Here is a 21,694-nt window from a genome sequence, read left to right as displayed (position 1 = left end):
CATGCTCAAATGTATGCTTGGGTCTTTGTATATTTATCAAACCTTTAAATTAAACAAGACTAGCTAAAGAAGTGTCTTAAGCAGAGCAAGATAACTGGGAACTGTGTCATTTCTTTTACCATTTTTGTTACCCAACTTATACAATGCGCAAAGTGCTAAGCAACACTACAAAAACACATTTACATCAACACTGAAGACCTGGGGAAATGAAATCCAACAATTTTATTTTAATGAGCTGTATTTTCTAAATTTTTGTTTTATTTTTTCCTGTTTCCATACAGTATTGAAAACAAAACGCGGCACATTCACATTTTCCCGAGGAACTGTAAAGATGATCTCTACAGGGATAAACGCTGTAAAGCCTGAAGCTCAATCAATTGATGTTGAAAACTCTCAAAGGGAGTAAAGGCTTGATCTGAATGGTCTAGAACATGTACTGTAATTTAATAGAAGAGATGGTCGTCTTAATATTTAATGATTTAAAAGAACTTCTCAGTCCATGCGAAGAGTACAGTCCAAGGATAAATCAAATTTCTGAACGCATTTTATGCTACATATGTGTATACTTTGCGATCCTCAGGTGTTCATGCCAAATATTCTCTTTCAATAAGTCCTTCAATACGTTTCTTAATAACAACTGGACTTGGTAAGAATCGAGCCTTCACCTGCTGAGTTACCTAAAAGAGAAAGTAAAAAAAAAAAAAACTAATTCCTACCAGAAAAATTTAAAAATGTATAACATTTCCATTTAAACACATCCAAATTCCTATCTCTGAATACAACTGACATTGTACAATGTCATTTTTCATTTTAAAATTCAGATCAAACTTTAGTAATTTGATTAGCAAAGTAAAAAATTTAATCTAAAATTAAAAACGGTTTTATTTGAAAATGTTAACATATGGATTAGAACATTAGAAGGTGAACACAGAAATGGGTTAGTAGTGGAGTTAGTTGGAATGTATTAGCATGAAATGAATAGCACACCATGGTTTAACCATTTTGGTGCTATCATCTACTAACTTCTGGGTTATTCTCCCAATTCACAGATTTGGGAAGCAGACTGGACTCCTAAATTCAAATCCTAGCTCTCCCACTTACGGGTACTGGGATGCTGGGACCCTGCAAAAAGTAACTGAAGGTCATGAAGTCGTTGCACATGCTAAAGAGTTAACAGTGCCACCTGGTCCATTGTAACTGCTACCGTTGTCATTCTTTTCTCCAGCTGCTGTTGGGATTCCAGGTACTGTGACATTGGTAATAATAACAAAGTAGCTACAGTAGCAGCTGAAGTCTCACTGTGCTCTACCAATCAATCACTGTGTATATTAACTTATTTAATGCTCTTAACCCTGGAGCAAAGTAGGCTGTATCCTTTTACAAATGAGGAAAATAGATAGGAAGACTGACAGACACTAGAAGAACCAATTGTTAGAGATGAGACTCTAAACCTTTCTGCCCCCAATGTTCACGCTTTCCCTAATGACCTACCTTGCCTTTCTTTCAGAGCACTCATCCATCCACAAGCCAGCTTTCTTTCCTTTTACTCCAGTTGGAGAGTTCATTTCCCAAGGCCATAAGGGATGACAATTCTCTGAAGTCTGACCTTCAGTACTTCCGTCTCCAACTAAAATCTATCTCCTTTATCACTCCAGTATCAACAAACTTGTTCTCAACCCCAGTGAGATCCCTCATTCTCTGATCCTTTCTTCTAAAGCTACTAACAACTTCTTTGACCTCACCTCCTTGACAGGGTCTAGCCTGCTTGCAAGATCCCTTCAGCTATACTGTCAACAGCACACTCCAACTCTTGAATTCCTTTGGTTCTTTCCCATTAAACACCCACTCCACAGTTACTACATCATTCAAAATCTACTAGTCGGGTCGTTGCGGAGTAAGGTCATTGTTTTTACTACTGGGGGGGTAGATCGGGAGCCTAAAAGATGCAGCCTACAGGCCAAACACAGCCCCGCTGCCTATTTTTGTAAATCCTTACTGGAACACAGCCACACTCATTTGTTATCAGTGGCTGCTTTCGCACAACTGGCCATTAGAAAAAAAGGCTGCCACTTCTCTGGTAGACACTGATAACACATACTTAATGTGTTCATGTTCAGCCAGTTTCTGAGCACCATCACTTCACATCCAGTTTCAGCTTGCAATTCCTCAAACTCCCACCACCTTCCACATACACATTTATTCACACTTGTATCCACCCTTGGTCAGCACATTCCCTGCACCCTGCCCTGGGTTCTCCAGAGGCATGGTCAGCAATATCTCTCTCAACACATCCACCACACACCTGTGTTCCCTACATAGTCCTCTCATCTTTCCTTCCCTAGACTTGGAATCATCAACTGTCCTGCAAGCCCATTTTCTTTCAAGTATTCCTGTTTTATTCTTAGGATATAAACATGCCAAGTATCTTCCCATCAGAAAAACAAAATCCAGGACACCTCAACTTAACACTGAGTCCTCTTTGATTGCTCTCTGCCCCTTCCCACAAGCCAGCATCTCAAGGGATGAGGCCCTTACTTGGTGCTTTCAGCTCCATGTCCTTCTCGAAGCACTACCATTGATGTCACACTACCAGAAATGTCACTCTACCAGAGGAGTGAAAATGGCTGGGGAAAATGAAATGAGTTGCCTAATTACCGACATGTCAGGATTTTTGAAATTACTGACCAATCACTCATGTAATTCTCTTCCTCTTCCATGTGATATAAAGTTAGCTTGTACAAAAAGCAGCACAATGCCTCCCCCTCTATTTAGCGTTTAAGCCAGAAACCTACACACCCTTGACTCCCCTCATTTCCCATGGCCAGTCAAGGAGTCCTGTCAATTCTATTTCCCATTCATCTTCACTCAGCTCTCTATTCTCTATCAATACTTTCTTCTGCCCTAACCATTTCTTACCTATTTCCATGGCTTGTCAGTTGGGCTTTCCCTCCTTAGTTTTGGAATTTATAATATGTAAGCACTCAACAAATGGTAACAATTATTTTTAGCAATAAAGATAGCTTAACACAAAAGTATTAAGTAGCAGTGAAAATTTTTTATTGTGTGATAATATTCTGTGATTTTTATTACAAATATGTTAGTTTTTAAAGTGTGCATTTAGTGTGTTTAATTATCAAGTAAGTGCCATACTTTTAATGATAAATGTTACCTGACTCTGGCTTCCTAATTTTAAAATTGTATTTTTAACAACTTGAATATAGTACTTTGCTAAATTTGTACTGTTTATATTATTATTTTTCCTATATTAATCTAGTGTTGAAGTGCTCTCACCTCTGCTACTAACACGCTGTGCTGCATCTTCTTTCTGTATTTCATTGTCCGCACGATAGCAGCTTTGATCTCATGTTTTCTGTCGTCATCTACTTTCTGCCTCGTTTCTTTCCTTTCTGGGTCAGATTCACCTTGTTTGGCAGCAACTGAAAGAAAAAGACACCATGTAATTACTATGTAATGAAAAATGCAGTTTTATAAACAAAGAATACAATTTAGTAGTACCTACGTAGAAAAACCAATTGCAACCTGAGTATACACACTAATTCAAGTATACGTTCAAAAGATTTAATTCAAACATTTTAACAAATATTTAAATAACAATCACTGATATAGAAATCTTGAAAAAAAAAAAGAAATCTTGCAATTTTAACTTTTACTTTTTATTAAATATTATTAAATATTAGGAATTTAATTTTATAGAGCTAATAAAAACAATTTTATTTTTATAAAATATAATGATTCCTCTCCTAGAAGAAAAGTGGTAGTTGGATATATTTAGTAGAAAAATTATCGGTAATTTTCATTGAAGGCCAACTAGTATTTTACCAACATGATGAGAAGATATTGTAAGAGGAGGAAAGAGTTACGTGTTGCCAAGATGTAGTTTCCTCAAGAAATAGAAGTATCACTGGATGTCAGTTAACGGAACTCCGTAACAAGTAATTTATTTGTACCTCTCACAGATTACCTAACAATTTCCTATATCATTAACTTTTATGTCACAATCTCATTATCACTAATGCATACTCTATTCCAATCTTCTGGTGAAGAGAAGTCTTACTCTTTTATTCCCTACTGTCTTCAATGCAATTGCTCAGGGATTAAATATAGAAGCCCTTCTCTCTTACAACTCTGCTCTAACTGAAGTAACAGAGAAAGAAGAGTGGCAACTCATTTTTTCATTTATTTGGTCATCAAGGGGAGAGAGATATGAAGTTTCTTCAGGCAGAAATCGAAAAATTACAAAGAGGCACATAAGACATTGCTGACCTAGGCATGGGCAATGCTCTGTATAATTTACAGGATCATTCTGGTGTGTATATCCATTCAGCTGTGTCTAATTAGAGCCCCGTAGTTAAGAATTTGACATTGTTTTCCCCAAGTTAAAAAGACAACCAACACCTTAACAAAAAGAGTAATATTAGATATTAAGATGACTTACTAAGAAAAAATGCTTTTCCTTAAAAAAGTCAATGTTTATATATATATATAACAGAGGTACTAGTTTAAAATAAATAGAAACTAAAAAGACATAAAAATCAATGTAACGGGGGGATGCTGGAGTGGCTCAGTGGTCGAGCATCTGCTTGCGGCTTGCAGCGTGATCCTGGGGTCCTGGGATAGAGTCCCACATCAGGCTTCTTGCAGGGAGCCTGTTTTTCCCTCTGCCTATGTCTCTGCCTTTATCTCTCATGAATAAATAAAAAAAATCTTAAAAAAGAAAAAAGTCAATGTAACAGGGAATCCATGATTGAATCCTGGATCTAAAAAGTAAGATATGAAAGGCATTTTTAAAAGATTTCATTTATTTATTTATTTAAAGATTTTATTTATTTATTCATGAGAGATAGAGAGGCAGAGACATAGGCAGAGGGAGAAGTAGGATCCTCACAGGGAGCCTGATGCAGGACTCGATCCTAGAATCCCAGGATCACACCCTGAGCCAAAGATAGATGCTCAATCACTGAGCCACCCGGGCACCCCTGATTTATTTATTTTAAAGAGAAAGTGTGAGCAAGTGGAGGGTATGGGGAAGGGGCAGAGGGAGGAGATGGGTGGGGGGAAGGGGAGTGGGGAAAGAGAGGGGGGGGGAAGAGGGAGGGGGAGAGAAAGAGGGAGGGGGAGAGAAAGAGGGAGAGATCGAGTCAGATGCTTTACCAACTGAGCTGCCCAGGCGCCCCTGAAAGGCATTTCTGAAACAACTATGGACAAATAAACATGCATAGGGTTATTATTTTTCTTGAGTATGATATGGTATTAAAATTATTTTGGAAAATAACTTAGTCTAAGGAAATAAATATATGCTGATGTATTTGAGGTGGGGAGAAATGTGATGTTTGCTAATGGAATCTGGAATTACAAAGAGATACTTATTTAGGGTAAAGCAGGGTGAGGTCTGGTAATTCAGATATATGTATATCACCACACATCTTCCACTAAATCCAGGATACAAATAATTAAAAAAAATTTTTTTAAGATTTTATTTATTTATGACAGAGAGCGAGAGAGTGAGAGAGAGAAAAAGGGGCAGAGACGGAAGAAGCAGGCTCCATGCAGGGAGCCCGACGTGGGACTCGATCCTGGGTCTCCAGGTTCACACCCCGGGCTGAAGACGGCGCTAAACCGCTGGGCCACTGGGGCTGCCCACAAATAAGTCTTGAAATGTAAAACCTGTATCTGCCCCAAACTATAAAGTCTATGTCTTGAACTGGGGAAAACAAGGTTATTTTATTACATGACTCTCTAGTATAGTTTTATTTTCAATTTACATCTGTGTCCAAACATGGGGCCATTTTGGTGACGAATGACTATGATAAGGTCTGCAACTATAGGGCAAATTAAGCAATGCTGTAGAAGAGATACACCACTCTGCTCCAGAAGGTATAAATCAGAGTCAAAAAGGTCAAAGTGTGTACAAAATGCTTCTGAATGAGTGTAATCTGGCAATCAATTACATATTTGACATAATTTTAAAGACTTTATCTTTTTATTAATGTATAATGTAAATACAATTTTTTAAAATCAAAAGAAGTCATTTTAAAAACTTATTTTGAAGTACTGTTTTACTACATAGACTACATACATAACTGCAATGGATGAAGTCAGCCCTGGGAAGCATATCTAACACTAAATTTGAAATCAGGGAGCAAACTATGTTAGAATTTTAAACATTAGCAAAAGGTAAAGTGCCTTTTCCCCCCTTAAATACATAGAAAACACACATCTTACATTATATTAAATATATAATAAATAGGATGTTCATTATTAACTAAAAATAAAAACATACTAAAAATTGTTCCTAACAGGATCATTTCTGTTTTTAAATTAGAGAGATAATACAGGTTTTAAGGTTTTGAAACTTCAACAATTATCTATCAAAACAGAAATAGCTGCTTCTAAGAATCACACTAGATAATCCCCAACTTTGAAAAATCTGTAAACAGTTTTAAAAATAGATATCTTTTATTAGTTAACTCAGCCAATTAAGAACAATTATTTTTTAAGTACTAATATATTAAGAAAACTATATTTCCTTGTTGAAAATCATATGGAAAGAAGTACCTTGTTCATACTACCAATTACTTTTGAAAATGCTTACTATACTTGGATTCAACTGTATTTTGACAGAAACACATATGCATAAAATCTACTTTATTTCTTAAGCCTATGTGTCACGCAGCGCCAGAAAAGCATTACTTTTCTAAAAGACAGAAATCGAACAGATGATAAGTTCTTTAAAGGAAAAAGTATCATGTTTGTAAGAGGAAAATATAATTCTAGATACCTGTTTGAATCTTGACTCTGTGTAGTTTGGATGTGAACTGATCATTAACTGTGAATATGTGGCCATTTTCTATTTCCTTGGACTTGGGTTCTTTTGTAAGAACCCGCTGTGTTGGTTTACCACAGGCGAGGGACTGCAGGGCTCTAGCAAGTTCTCTTTCAGGGATATCTGTTTCTTGTTGAATTTCCTGAAATTTCATCAGATTGACATAATTAGACTTCTTGAAAGGTTATAGATTAGTTAAATTAGTAAGTAAAATTGACCAAGCAGTAGTAGTTAGAGGTAATTCCATTAAAGAGATAATTTACAATAAAGAGTTTACGACAAAGAATCAGGACACGTGGCTAAAAAAAATCTCACTTATTTGAAGAAACTAGAGAAAAAGGTGATTCAAATCATAAGATACTAAAACAATATGTACTTTGTTTCAGGAAATACAAGGCCTGGTCTAAAAATGTCACATCCAGTAGAGATTATTACTGACGTGCTTTAATATTTAGGTAAAAATAAAGTGTTAACCAACTTACGACGGCTAATTTTAAAAATACTCTACACTCTTCCTTCCAAGTTGATTCTGCTCAGCAACTTCCTTCATAGAAAGCAGCAAACTGAGCCTGAGCTAAGGCCTTCTACTATAAAATCAAAATTTATAATCTTTAAGTTGACCATATTTATACTGTCTGTATGACCACATTAAGAAAAATACCTGGTAATTAATTCTAAACATGAAAAATAGTAAGTAATCTGTTTTGAGGTGCAAGTGATAATTTTTGCAACATACTATGTATGAACAAAGTGTAATAGTGGGAAAAAAACCAGCATGGGAAAGAATGAATGTGTAGTTTTTTAGTTCATTATACTCCTCTTAGATCCAGGGGACAGACAGTAAGAGAACTGTACACATATAGGACTTAGTTCCTACACTTGGTAGGTGAGGAGACCAAGTTTTCCCATTAGGATATACAGCTCTAATTTACTGTATAGAGTTATTTCTTTCTCAAAAGCAGTTCAGGAAGAATGGACATGAAGATGGAGACACTGAGTATGTAACTCACCTGCAGTCACTCTCTCTTTTACAAGTCTGAACAACAGCTCAGGTTGCTCTAAAGGACTGTCAGGTGAGGGAGGATTGAGAGAAATGTCAATTTAGTGATGATGAGGCCTCAAATGATCTATGTCTACCTATGTTAGCCATTTCAAATGCTATAAATGTTAATTCCAGCAAATTAAATAGGTGCTGTTATCAGAATGTTGATTATAATTATTATGTACATGCTAAAAGTGACTTATTTACATATTCTATTGTTTTTTATTCTATTGTTTAATCATACTCAAAGAAATAGAAATACCTTCTCAGATGATATTTTACAATTTACATAGCATTCCCAGAAGTGACTATTGCAATTCAGTGTGCATCCTTCATGACATTTCCTATACATCTATATACACACACACAGGAAGACAAACACACATGTATGGACGTGAACATGCCCATTTATAATGGCATAAATGTTAAACATCAATGGGATACATGTGATTTTTTCCCATTTGGGCATTTCTACCCTTTCATATTCTTTTGCTTTTATTGCCCTTTTGGTAGAAGTCTTCTAAATTTCTTGTTAGAATGATTCCTAGGAAGATTATGGTTCTTACTAAAATATAACTTCCCTCGTGTCATTTTCTTATTAACTCTGATTTATAGAAAAGTTAATTTTTCAACTGAACTCTTTACAGAGAAATGTTCTCAGTTGATAATCATAATTGACAATCACATTGTCTACAAATTTTGTCACCTCTAGGTATTTTATAAAACTCCTTTTTTCTTTTCTTGGTGTGTTAGGACCTGTAGAACAATGCTGAGTAACAATAATAAAAGCAGGTATCTAAAACTTATTCCTGGGGATCCCTGGGTGGCGCAGCGGTTTGACGCCTGCCTTTGGCCCAGGGCGCGATCCTGGAGACCCGGGATCGAATCCCACATCAGGCTCCCTGTGCATGGAGCCTGCTTCTCTCCCTCTGCCTATGTCTCTGCCTCTCTCTCTCTGACTATAATAAATAAATAAAAATTAAAAATAAAATAAAATAAAACTTATTCCTAACTTTAATGGGAAGGGGTCTAATATTTTACCACTAACTACTGCTTGCTTAGATCTCTCATTAGATATATCCTTATGATATTAAAGGCATGTCATTCTGTTCTTAGGTGGCTAAGAGTCCCCCATGTCTAGAAAGTATGAAATGGAGGTGGACTTCTACAAATGTTTTTTGTACATCTGTAGAAATCATTGATTTTCTCCTTGAAATGTCTGGCAATACAGCAAGTACTCAGTTAACTTAATCATTATAATAAAACCTTAACTATACTAACAACCCCCCCCTTTTTTTACAAATTCCTTTTTTATATTCTAGGAATAAATCCTATTTGTACACAATGAATCATTCTTTCAATACACTGAATATGACTTGCTAGTATTTTATTTAAGATTTGTACATTTAAAGTTGAATAGCCTATAGCGCTGTTTTTGCATTTTCTTTGTTCACTTTTAGTAATAAGATTATGCTAGCCTCAGATATTTCCCAAGAGCAGTATGTATATTCTGTTTCTGAGTTTAAAGTTCTTTGTGAAGCTTTCAATTTTAATATGCTAATTATGAAATCTTCTGCATCTTCTTTTTTATTGTCTGGTCATTCAGTACATTTGTGAAGGACTTCTGTGATTGTGAAATATTTCACCTTGTACTTTCAACCATTTTCCTTTATATGATGTGAAATTTTATCATTAGTGATTATTACAAATTCTTAATGAAGTATCAATTGTCACTGTAGTTTGTTTTCTATTTATATTCTACTGCCTGACATTAATTTCGCTATTATCCATAATTAGTTTTTACATTTCAGACTCATTCTTAGAAAAATTTAAAACGTGTATTAAAGAATATTCAGGGATCCCTGGGTGGCGCAGCGGTTTGGCGCCTGCCTTTGGCCCAGGGCGCGATCCTGGAGACCCGGGATCGAATCCCACGTCGGGCTCCCGGTGCATGGAGCCTGCTTCTCCCTCTGCCTGTGTCTCTGCTTCTCTCTCTATCTCTCTGTGACTATCATAAATAAATAAAAATTAAAAAAAAAAAACCAAATGCTAGTTACTGTAATTCAAGGTATAGACTACTGCTTTATGTATTTCCTGATTTCAGTTGTTTTAAATCATAATACAACTTCTATTCATTAAAGAAATACAGAAAAAGAGAAAAAAGTCTCAGCAGCTTGACTACTGTGGATTAAATGTGACACTATGAATAAATGCCAAGTTTTACAGGCAGCTTCCAAGAAGGCCTGTAATGATCCTGATATGTTTTAACCCTGTGCGATCTCCTCCCTGTATCAGGGCTGACTTGGGTGATCAAGAAAATCAGAAAGCGACAATATGTCACTTCAGGTTCTGCCTGGGTCTCTTGGATAGCTTAGGGAGTAGAGTTAGCCACCAGGATGCAAGGTGAGTCATGTCCTTGGTAAGACCCATGTGGAGAGAAGCTAAGTCCTCTTTATCAACAGCTGAAATGAATTTGCCAGCCTTGTGGAAGGAAGAGTATACTAATAGCTTGGAAGTGTATTTTCCAGCCCCAGACAAACATTAGATGCCTGATGCCCCACCTGACATCTTCACAACCTCACGAGAAACTCTGAGCCAAAAATACACTACCAAGCCCCTCCTAAATTTTTAACCCACAGAAACCAGGGAAGATAATGGTCAGTAGTTGTTTTAAACCACTAAGTTTTAAGATGTACTACTAAAAAAGTATTAAATTCTTTTATAACTATCTTCTCTAATTTGTGGAAATCTGTCAAAGAGCCGGCTAATAATAACTTATCCAGCACACTTTAATGAAACATACAGTAAGAGTACAAACTTTAAGTGCCTTCTCACAATGCCACCTGTTCAAGATGCAAGCAGCCAGAAGGTTTTGGGAGCCAAAGGAATGGCATTCTACATATGCCATTTATGCTCAGGCATCTGGGTCTGTGACGTGGCTAAACTGTGAAACATTAGAGGAATTTTCTGCTTAATTTTACCTTCTACTTAATGATGCTCATCGGCATCAGTGATCCCAAGCCAGTTTGGGAAAGGGAAGAGTAAGTCTGAACCACTAAAATTACTAGTAATTCTAATAATGCCTTTAGAAAATGAGTTTATATTCTTGTTTCTCTCATTATTTTCCCCAACTCTTTACAAACTAGGACTCTGAAAACCAATATTAGCATTACCAACCAGTTTATTTTCCTTAAAATATACGACCCAGGGCAGCTGCAGATTAAAACATTCAAGCTGTTAGAGATAATCTAACTCCACCTCTGAAGAGGCTTATGACTTGAGTAAGGTACTCAATACTTGCTTAATCAATATCCTTGGTACTAAATCACATGTAACTTGTGCTTGACATTTAAGGTTACTCCCTAGGTAAGACACATCCAGAAATACATAAGAACAAAACCTCTTGACTTTGCCACTGACCTAAAATATTTGGGTTTCAAAACACTTCCTTGGGGTCTACCACATAAAAATGATCATCTCTTATGTATATCTATTACATAAATGGAAGTATGGAGGTAGGCATTAAAATAGGCCTACAATTTAATTTTGCTCTAAATTTCAGACTCTAACATGTCTATGTTCATCCAAATTTGCAAATTGGCTTTCAATTAAGTATAAATAGGGCAGTAATTTTATAGCTTTTCCAAATATTTATTCTTCATTTTAAATTTAAACTTAAGATTCACATGATCTTTATTTCAACATACTCATTAAAGGTATGGGAAAAGACCAACTGAATTTAATGTAATCAAGTTACTTAATGGAGGAAAAAACAAAAAAAAAAGATGGGTATAAAAAAGAAATTTACATTATCAAGGTAATGTAAAAATAGCCTAGGGATAGACACAGAAATCAATGAAACAGATCAGAGTGCAGAAACAGACCCACACATATATAGTCAACTAATTTTTTCATAGAGATGCCAAGGTAATTCAAAGGAAAAACGCTTTCAGCAAATGATGATGGAATGAACAACTGAATATCTGTATGTGAAGGGAAACAATTCTTTACTTTTATATGTACTTTTAAGGTATCTCTACTCTCAGCATGGGGCTCGAACTCTCAATTCTGAGATCTAGCTGTATGTTCTGACGGAGCGAGCCAGCCAGCCACACCAAGGGGTGGGGGGAAGAATTCTTAATCCTTAATCTTAACTATATAAAAAAATTAACTTGAAACTGATCATAGACCTAAATGACAAAGTTAAAACTAAAGTCATTCAGAAAAAAATACAGAAGAAAATCTTTGCAACCTCAGGATAGCCAATATTTCTTAGCTAGGATATCAAAAGTGTGAACTACAAAAGGAAAGAAGTGGCAACTGGACTTTTTCATATTAAAAACTCTGCTCTTCAAAAAGTATCATTTAAAGAAAATGAAAATGTGACAGACTGAAAATATTCTCAGTACGTAGATTTGACAAAGGATTTGTATCCAAATTTATAAACAGCTTTTAAACAACCCAATAAAAACAGGAACAGACACTTCATCAAACAAGACATGGAAGTAGCACAGGAATACACAAAGGATGCTCAACTTCTTTATAATCATCAATGAAAGGCAAATTAAGTCCACGAGATACAATTACAAACCAAGTTAAACAGTTAAAATTGAAAGACTATTAAATTTTGTAGAGGATGTAGGGCAACTGGAACCCTCCTATACTGCTAGCAGGAATGTAAAATAGCACCACAACATTTTGGGACACAGTTTGGGTCTCCTAAAAAGTTCAACATCTCTCTCTATTCCTAACAGTCTAAATCTGGGAAAAACCCAAAAGTCCATCAATAGGTGAATGAGTAAAGAAAACGTAGTAAATTCGTATATTAGAATATCACTCAACAATAAAAAAAGGAATGAACACACTAACATAGGTGAATCTCAAAAACATGTGATGTGAGAGAAACTGGACAACAGTAACACACATTCTATTATTCCACATTTATATGAAATTCTAGGAAGGCAAAACTAATCTACAAGATAAAGCAGACTGCCAGCAGTCTGAGGACAGGGGGAGGGAACTGACTGCAAAGAAATATAAAAATGTAAGGGGTATATATTCTGTATCTTGATTGTGATGGCACTTAAACAGGTAAGACATCTGTTAAAACTCATCAAATTACACACTTAGATGGGATATGTTTTGTCATCTGAAACTTACACTTCAATAAAGTTGATTTTTAGCAAACTAAATGAAATGGGACCCAATAAGTGTATGATGTCCATATAATTCCATAGCCCAGTTTTATGCTGTTTTCTTTAATGGTACTCAAACGTTACTTAATAGTAACAATAATACTCAATGACTTTAAAGGTTACTCAAATAAGAAAGATTCCAGTAGCAGAAACAATAGAGATGCTTAAAATTTACATAACCGACCCATACCTCAAACGTGTATTTTTCTCTATTATTAAAGAGCATTAATATGGTCATCTGGAAAGTGGAGACCTGCAATATGTGCTTCCGTGTATTAGAGCCAGTCACTTGTGCCCCTCCAACACCAACTTCGGATCCATCTTCCTGTTTTGTTTTTTAAAAAATATAAACAAGATATAATTATCTCCTGATAACTCTAACCGTACATTTCAAACACAAACACTGTAATATCCAACTCTCCCCTTAGCAAAACTACATAACTTATTCCCACATGAAAAGGAAGTGTTACTTCAAAAAATGGGTAAATGTGGGTGAATGCATAGGTATGTGTTGACACATACTAAGTCTTCAAGTACTGTCTTTTTCCCCCATCATGAACATTTTAATGTATCTGAGCAAGTAATGAGTTAACAAATCCTTAAAATTATAGCTAAAATTATTTTAATACAACACGATGGGATCATAATGGACTTAAAAGACAACACTGCCATTATACTGCTATCAAAAGTAGTGGGGGTTTTCTTCAGTGTGGTCTGATCACAGTAAGAGATCATGTAACAGCACAGGAATGGGGGGGGGGGGTGTCTCTGCCGTCCTTAAGCCTTTTCCTGCTCTATGATTAAGTACAAAAATAGAAATTTTAAGTCTTCAGTAATTAACATATGAACTGTTTTAAAAAACCCCTTATCTGTTTAACAAAACTTCAAAAGAAAACATGATTATTTAGGGAAAAAACCCTCTCCTTTAAAACAAAAGCAAGCAATAATTGTAAAAGTTGAGTTCTTAGTATCCTTAACTTTCCAATTTACACTCAAATATATAATAGTGTCAAATATTATTCAAATAAATGAATTGTAAAGAATACTTCCCATTTCAATTAAATACAAAAATTATAAAATGTAGACACTGACAACATTAAAAAAAGAGTGTTACTGTGACATATGAAACCAGTAGCACTACTATCAGAATTTAGAATAAAACTGTTATTTGCTGCCTAAATGGCAACTTGGATATTTTTTAATATTTTTCTAAAAACATTTTTTATTATTTTTCTATTTGAAGGCAACTGATTCTGATTTGATGTACACCCAAAGCAATGAAAGTAAATTACTCATCTAAACCTCATAATTTTCTATATAAAAAAGCAGTAACATTTTTTACATGAAGGCAATTCACTAGTGTCTTGCTAATTTTTATAATAATCACTTTAGTAGTATTTTGTACATCTCACAAATTTCGTGTTAATTTTCCTCATTTTGATCTATTGGAAATAAGGATTTTAGGAGACAGAATTTTGAAAAGGGACTCAAAGCTTCGTACACTCTCAAATCAATTTACATCTTATTATCTTATGCAATATTGTCTCAAATTTAATCTTATTTTTAAATTAGTTAATGTAAGTATGTTCAAACATACAATATTTACCTTTTTAACTGGTCCATAAAATGTGGCATTGAGATCTGCAGAACCCATGTGATGCTGGAGTGTGAGCTGTCGACCACTGTGTTTGGCTAAGTAAAACCTTTAGCAAATCAAATCAAGTTTTAGAGAATCATATGATTTACATATTTGAAATTATAAACTACAGGATAACAACACTTAATAAGCATCTATGTAATAAGGACAATGTTAATTTCTATTAGTATACCATGTCGCTTTGCCCACTGCTCACCTGCTACTACTATTCCTAAGATCACTTTTCTCCAAAGTAACAGTCATCAATTTGCTCCAAGCCAGGGGCAGACATCAACAACGCAAACTACACTTCTAACCACACACTCATGCTGAAGAAAGGACACTAGTAAAACAGTCCTCTCCAAAGAGTTTGCGCAACTCATTTTTACATATTAAAAAGCATAAAGGACAAATTCTCCTTTTGACCATGAGGTAAAAAATGAAGTAAATTCATCCTCAATCAGTGACAGCACTAATGCTCAAGTTTATTTCAACTGTGGACAGTTATCTGTACTTGCAAAGTCTCATCTAGGTTTACCTTCTGAATATCTCAAAAGCATGTCTTGGTGCTGGTGGGATGTTGCACTTTGGTGTGGCTGACTGCGTGGGCCAATATCCTGTTGTGAGCACCCGGACCGTGAGATCAACACCACCTAGAGACACCTGTGTAAAGACAAAAAGATGCCCCCCTCAAATGAACCAGGAATTGTTTTCCATTCCATATAGACACTCCATTAGAATTATCCAAGTAGTTAACTGTGTCCAATATCAAGCAAATGAAATGTATCTTCTTAAAGATTAGATCAGTGTTTTCTAAATTTTAACTAACCTGGCAAATATTTTTAATCATTGCTTAAGATATCTACTTTAAAATAATGACCATGGGAGAGTTCTTAGTATATGAACGAAGTCTTACTGGTGTCACTGAGAAGACAAGGGGCCATATCAGTATCATTTTAGAAAGCATTCTAAATCTTTCATCTTAAGGATATTAATCTTTCATCTCAGTTTTTAAGTATTTTTACCATCTTAACAAAAAACCTATTTCTAATATCCCATTCACATTTCAACTACATTGATCAAAACCTTGTTTTCACATTAAGTTCTTATTTTAACAACCTTTGCACAGGTTACTGTAGATCCAATTCTACACAGTACACTTTACAAATACTGTTTAATAGGTAACTACCTCTACAAAATATATGCTAGCATTATGGTCATAGATATTTTCTTCCTTATAAGTATATTTTTAAAGAAAACAAGAAAGTATATTAATAATTCTTAAGAGTAAAATATTATCTATATTGTTATGGATATTCACAGCTTATTGTAAACCATTATTCTGTATCTATCTAACCTGGATGATTAGTGATATAGATGTTTTTTAAAGGAATAAACTTCATAAATATCAAGTAGTATACCATGCTCAGATTTCCTCACAAGTATCTACTAAATGACTACTCAATTCTAAAGAAGTTGAACTAGTAATCTTAGATGACACAGAGGAGAGATGGCCACAGAAAGACTCTTAGATGATGAACAGAGGTTGGCAGTGCTACAGAATGGTGCATTTGCAAGTGGTAGTTAATGGCATCAGGACTTTGTTTAATCCACCCAAGACAATGAAGTCCTTTCTTCTTTCTCCCATGTACCCACATATCTTGCTCCCTAATCTTTAAATCTTTCCTCAAAATGTCATTTTTAGAAGGAAGCCTTCCCTGTTCACTCTGCTGATACAGATTTCCTATCATCTATCACCAGCTATGATGCTATGGGCTTGCTTATCTTACTTCTCATCTGTTGCCCTTCCATCATGGAAGGGAATTTTATCTGTTCCATTCTCTCTTGTATATCCAGTGCCCAAACAATGGTTGGCACAGAAAGCACTTAATGAATTATTTGTTAAATGGAGGGGGAAAAAAAAAGAAGAATCTCAGATAACTATTGCTTTAGTGGTTTCTATCTCTTCTTTCTAGCTTTCTTAGTAATATTTTGAAGACATTCAGCTTATATTCAAAGATAGCACATGACAGGGTGAAGTATATAGAGTCTGGGGTACCAGAAAAGTCAGTCAGGATATGATATGACTTGCTGATATAAATAAAGAGAACTATAATAGCAAGCTTAGTTTTCCTGCCCGTCACAGTTTTTAAAATAAAAACACAGGAAAAAATGGACAAATACTTAAAATTTCCTTCAGCATAATAATTAAAATTTATCTAAATAAAATATACCACAAGTATTATTTGATTTTAAGAAAGCACCTGTTATATAACTTCTGAAAGTAAATGCAAGAGCCACTCTGCATTTCAACAGGCCAAGAGAACTTAATAAAGTTACAGAGAAAGGTCTGTTGACAATTGGGAGATATTTTAAGAGGGTTCAAAGATTGCAGAAAGCTCAGTATTTCTTCTGATTTTGCCACTTTTCATCAATTCTTTCTAATGTATATTAAGACTTCAAATTAGAAGACTTAAAGCTTAAGATCCTTAGCATAAACAATTATAAAAAGGCCAGTAACTGTAGGCAAATGGCCTTAGAATAAGTGGAAATCACAACAGATTAGCAGATATGTAACTCTGAGCATCGTGATTAGAAGTACTTTACTTACTGTAATTAATTATTAAACAAATATTCTACCAGAGTGCAAGATATACTTGATATATTAAGATAAATGAAAGACTCACAAACTTTGTAACAGAAAATAATAAAGGCAAACAGGATTTGATAAAATTCTGTTGAACTAGCCCTAGCCCCTTTTTAAAAATGAAACAATGGCAACAAAGTGGTCAAGAATAAAGATCGTAATTTTCTTATCACAAGACCTTCACCGATCATAGGCAAGGTAATTAGACACAGTGTTGAACCCATCCAGGAACATTTCTCTTACAGATGGTTTCTTTCAACAGAATATTTACCCACACCAGGTTATATACCTATTGCATTCAATATGTGTAAGATTAGTGGAAGAAAAAAAATAAACAGGAAAAATAACTGTATCACGTTAAAATATATTAATGTATTAAATAGAATCAAGTATAAATTTCTAAACAATCTAAAAAAGAAAAAAAGTATCCTGGATATTCACATTATTCAGTTCCTGCCCAACCAGATTTCTATTTGTCACAGACTTGTTGCTGTATCTTTCCTGCTCTCAGCTCTTCTCCACAATAAGCTTTAGGAGGCAAATCATATTAACTATTCACAATGGGGAGAGACTTGGAAGTCCTTCTGAGTCAGAATGCCTTAATATAGATAAATGTCCATTTCTATAGAATTAGGTGTTTTCATATAATTTGTGAAATGAGACTGGGAACAGTTTAAGTGATAGTCTTATATCTAAATATCAGAGGAATGATGGCTCAGTTGGTTAAAGTGTCTGACTCTTGGTTTAAGCTCAGGTCATGATCTCATGGTTGGTGAGATCCAGCCCCCCTGTCCAACTCTACACAGAGTTGTGGGTCTGGGCACAGAGCCTGCTTAAGAGTCTTTCTGTCCCTCAGCCCTTCCCACCCCCCTATGCTTTCTCTCAAAAAAAAAAAAAAAAAAAAAAAAGAGGAGGAGGAAGAAAAAAAATCAGAGGATTTAACTTCCAAATTTTTTAAGTGGCTGTTACATGTCTTAATTATGAAGTTGTATATGGTCACTTGAGAAGCAAAACTTTCTGAACTTCATTAAACCCTCCCAAAAAACTCATCAAACTCCAAAGCTGTGCAAGCTATATAGCTTTACTGTCTTCTGGGAATCACAATACAAAATCCTATTTATAACACACTAATGTCAGCTCCCACAGGCTCTGAAAATGTCAGATCCCTTTATGCTCCTCTGCTTACTGATGAGAATACTGAGGTTATACAGAGGAAGGTCAGGTAATGATTCTAAGATAGCACAATCCTGGGGGGTAAAGTGAGAGCAAGAGTACTAATACTAAGACTCAGCAAGCTTGCCTAAGCCCTGTCTTCCTTCCACAATCTACAACGGTTTTAACAGTGGAATCATTCTATTAAATTTTCAGCATATTCCCTCAAGTGGAGAGGATAAACTAAGTTTTAGGAGAGTAAGAAGAAAAATATTTTAACATTAGTAGTTAAAGAAAAGGGCTTACATGAGGGAGAATAATTTTTCAAGTACATACAGATAATAAAAATGTTGCCCCTAATAACATTTAAAGGAATGACACCAGTAGTTTAGTTTAACATGGATAAAAATGCCCATTACCAAAGACGTCACATAGATACATACATATTAAGTACAAATTAATGGGAGAATCTTACCCCAGTTGCCTGTAGATGCTGCCTGAATTCATCCATAGTTGTGTTTGAGATGCTCATATCCCTAAACATTCCTTCCAGTTTTGATGTAAACTGACATCCACATTCAGTCTGTGGAAGAAAAATGCATACATACACAAACAATTGTGTATGTATTTTTCTATGAGCAAATGTACAAAGAAATATGCTTCCATGTAACGGACATCCTAAATCTTTCCAATAGTTAGTTGTCCTATGCCTGTGGCTACCAAACTTCAGTGTGTTTAAGAATACTCCAAGGATTTTATTTTAAAATGCAGGTTCTCAGACTCTTTTGGAAATTCTAATACACCTCACTAAAGGTATAGACCAATGCTCTAGGTTTTTAATAGGCAACTCAGGTGATAGGAGTATAGTAGTCTATAGACCACATTTTGTAAAATAAAACTAAATGGTGATACTCCCTTCACCATTTCTCTTGCACTAATCCTCCCCCAGATCTCCATGAATGTATCCTGCCACACCATGAGAAATTCCAGCAAACTCTGAATGTTCCAGGACCTGAAAAAGTGCAACCTGCTCAAAAAATCTAGCTTTATTAACTTATAAAAATAAGTTTAAAATCAACTACATATTTCCTAATCACATTTTGGTGTTCAATCATTTGATAAACACTGGTTAGGTACGTCACTCCAGCTCATATACACCTTACCTTTAACTTAGATATCATATTTTTTTCAGAGTCATCAGAAACACTTTTATTTGTGAGAAGTCTCCTTGCCAAGTGTTGTTTATAATAACGTTCAAATACATCTTTTTCTTGCATAAACCTAAAAAGGACCATTGCCTTATCCAATATTGTTTCTACTTCTTGTTCTGTTAGCTGCAAAATCAAGTAGAAGACAATTTAAGAATTATAAAACGTTAGTTCTACAAAAAATAACACCACAGTTCATCTACTGTTTAAGAATAAGACTGGGGCTCCTGGGTGGCTCAGTGAATGGAGCATCTGACTCTTTGATTTCTCAGGTCATGGTTTCATGGTTGTGAGATCAAGCTCTGTGTGGGGCTCCGTGCTGTTTCGGAGCCTGCTTGGGATTCTCCTCCTCCCTCTTCCTCTGCCCCGTACCCCCTCAAAGAAATAGAAAATAAGACTTGGACAATAAACATAAAAAGTTTGGTTGAGAGGTATCAGCAGGCGGGATCTAGTCTGAGAACATGTCTTCTACTTCACAGAGTAGCACACTCTCATTCTTCTATTCCCATCTAGCACAGCAGGGATCAGGGGCTGTAGTGGCCTTCCTCCCTTCCCAAGAGGGCTACCAAGTGAATGGAGCAAATGAGGGGATAATGACTAGATTAAAGGATGACTGAGAACAAATGAAATGAAATTTTAATCACAAAAAAGAATCTTCCAATGCTTTTCCATAGTATTTAGGCAGACACTTATATAAGCAAAAGATAGAGATTTTCACGCAAGCTCATTCAAAATCTATGTTGCGCAAATAGAAGAGTAATTGGTTTTAATTCCAAGACTAAAAGGGCCCCCTGTCCTCATCTTTTAAATAAGGGCAAGATGATACTGTAGTAGATTTTACTAAGCATATATTTAAAAATATGAAGACTAAATGGATGTTGTCTTTTTATCGTGATCTTTCTCTTGTTTGTTTCTTCACTGTTATAGCTGCCTGGAAAACCTGTGACATTTGCTGTTTTTCCCTTTTCTCTCAAATTCCAAGATAAGTTAAAAAGACCACTGTATGTATGATCACAATATTTGATTTTCTACACTGTAGTAAGCTCCAACATCCCAGATACATATCAAAGGATTTCAAACTACTTTCTCATAGCAATTGTAATCTACTCCTTCAAGTTCTTGGCATCCAAGTATTGTTTGATACCGAACTCCCATAACCAGATGACAGCAAGCAAAATTCCAGACCACAGACAGTTGTCTGCTAGATCCCTATTATCTACATAGCATATCAAAACCTCAAAGTTCATGAAGACTGTCGAACATTGTGGCTGTGTAGTTGTTTGGTTCTGATATGTTATATATTAAATGAAACGTCAAAGTACTTTTGACCATTTCAGATATTAAACAATCCTTTTCAGAGATCACAGCACACATTTAAGCACAGCAAAGGAATAGGCTTAATTTTATATCAACAAAATTCCTTATTTTTATATTTCTAATTTTATAGAAAATTTTAAATCTACAAATAAAGTGTACTGAATGTGTTTCTCCAATGCGTTAATACTTACCCCTTTGACTCCTTTTTTCAGCTTATCGTCAATAAATAATGAGAGGTATTCAGGGGACCTGGAGTTGAGGTTGAGAAAATACTCAAAGTCACCCGCAATAGTTTGTTTAAAGAGCCGGTCATTATTGAATGATTCCTGGAGGAAGCGATCGAATCTACTCTTCAGATCCAATAAGCCCTTCCAAATAGAAATAAAGAAATTTAGGGTACATTATAATAATTTTTTTTCTATAAACAATACACTTACAATCAGTTATGTTTATCTTAACTTTGCTGGTAATAAATGGCTGCATTTGGTGTTAAACTTACAGGTTCTCTATTATTATTTTCAAGTCATTATATAAGTCTGTATTAAAACATGTCAGCAATGAGGGATTGAAGACGAACTAAAGAACATTTGCACTATTTCTCCACACCCTTCTCTATCTTGATTGAAGGTAAAGCCCAAGAAAAGTAGCTTTTA

General features: G+C 35.1%; 1 protein-coding gene across 2 annotated transcripts in view; it reads right to left on the bottom strand.

Moving 5' to 3' along the window:
* Positions 1–207: 207 nt before the first annotated feature.
* The window catches only part of CUL3 (cullin 3), an 88,463-nt gene continuing 66,976 nt past the window's right edge, over positions 208–21,694 (bottom strand). For both annotated transcript variants that reach the window (XM_041765542.1, XM_041765543.1), the window contains 9 exons: positions 21,233–21,409; positions 19,680–19,850; positions 18,992–19,099; positions 15,256–15,380; positions 14,688–14,784; positions 13,272–13,406; positions 6,800–6,986; positions 3,292–3,437; positions 208–677 (listed from right to left, as the gene is read on the bottom strand). In XM_041765542.1, coding sequence (XP_041621476.1) covers positions 585–677; positions 3,292–3,437; positions 6,800–6,986; positions 13,272–13,406; positions 14,688–14,784; positions 15,256–15,380; positions 18,992–19,099; positions 19,680–19,850; positions 21,233–21,409 — 1,239 coding nt within the window. In that variant the 3' untranslated portion in view covers positions 208–584. The remainder of the gene's footprint in view (positions 678–3,291; positions 3,438–6,799; positions 6,987–13,271; positions 13,407–14,687; positions 14,785–15,255; positions 15,381–18,991; positions 19,100–19,679; positions 19,851–21,232; positions 21,410–21,694) is intronic.

This window comes from Vulpes lagopus, chromosome 8, assembly GCF_018345385.1.
Source record: "Vulpes lagopus strain Blue_001 chromosome 8, ASM1834538v1, whole genome shotgun sequence".
In the NCBI taxonomy this organism is placed as follows: domain Eukaryota; kingdom Metazoa; phylum Chordata; class Mammalia; order Carnivora; family Canidae; genus Vulpes; species Vulpes lagopus.
The sequence above is the reverse complement of the archived record's forward strand: the minus strand, read 5'-3'. Positions and strand labels throughout refer to the sequence as shown.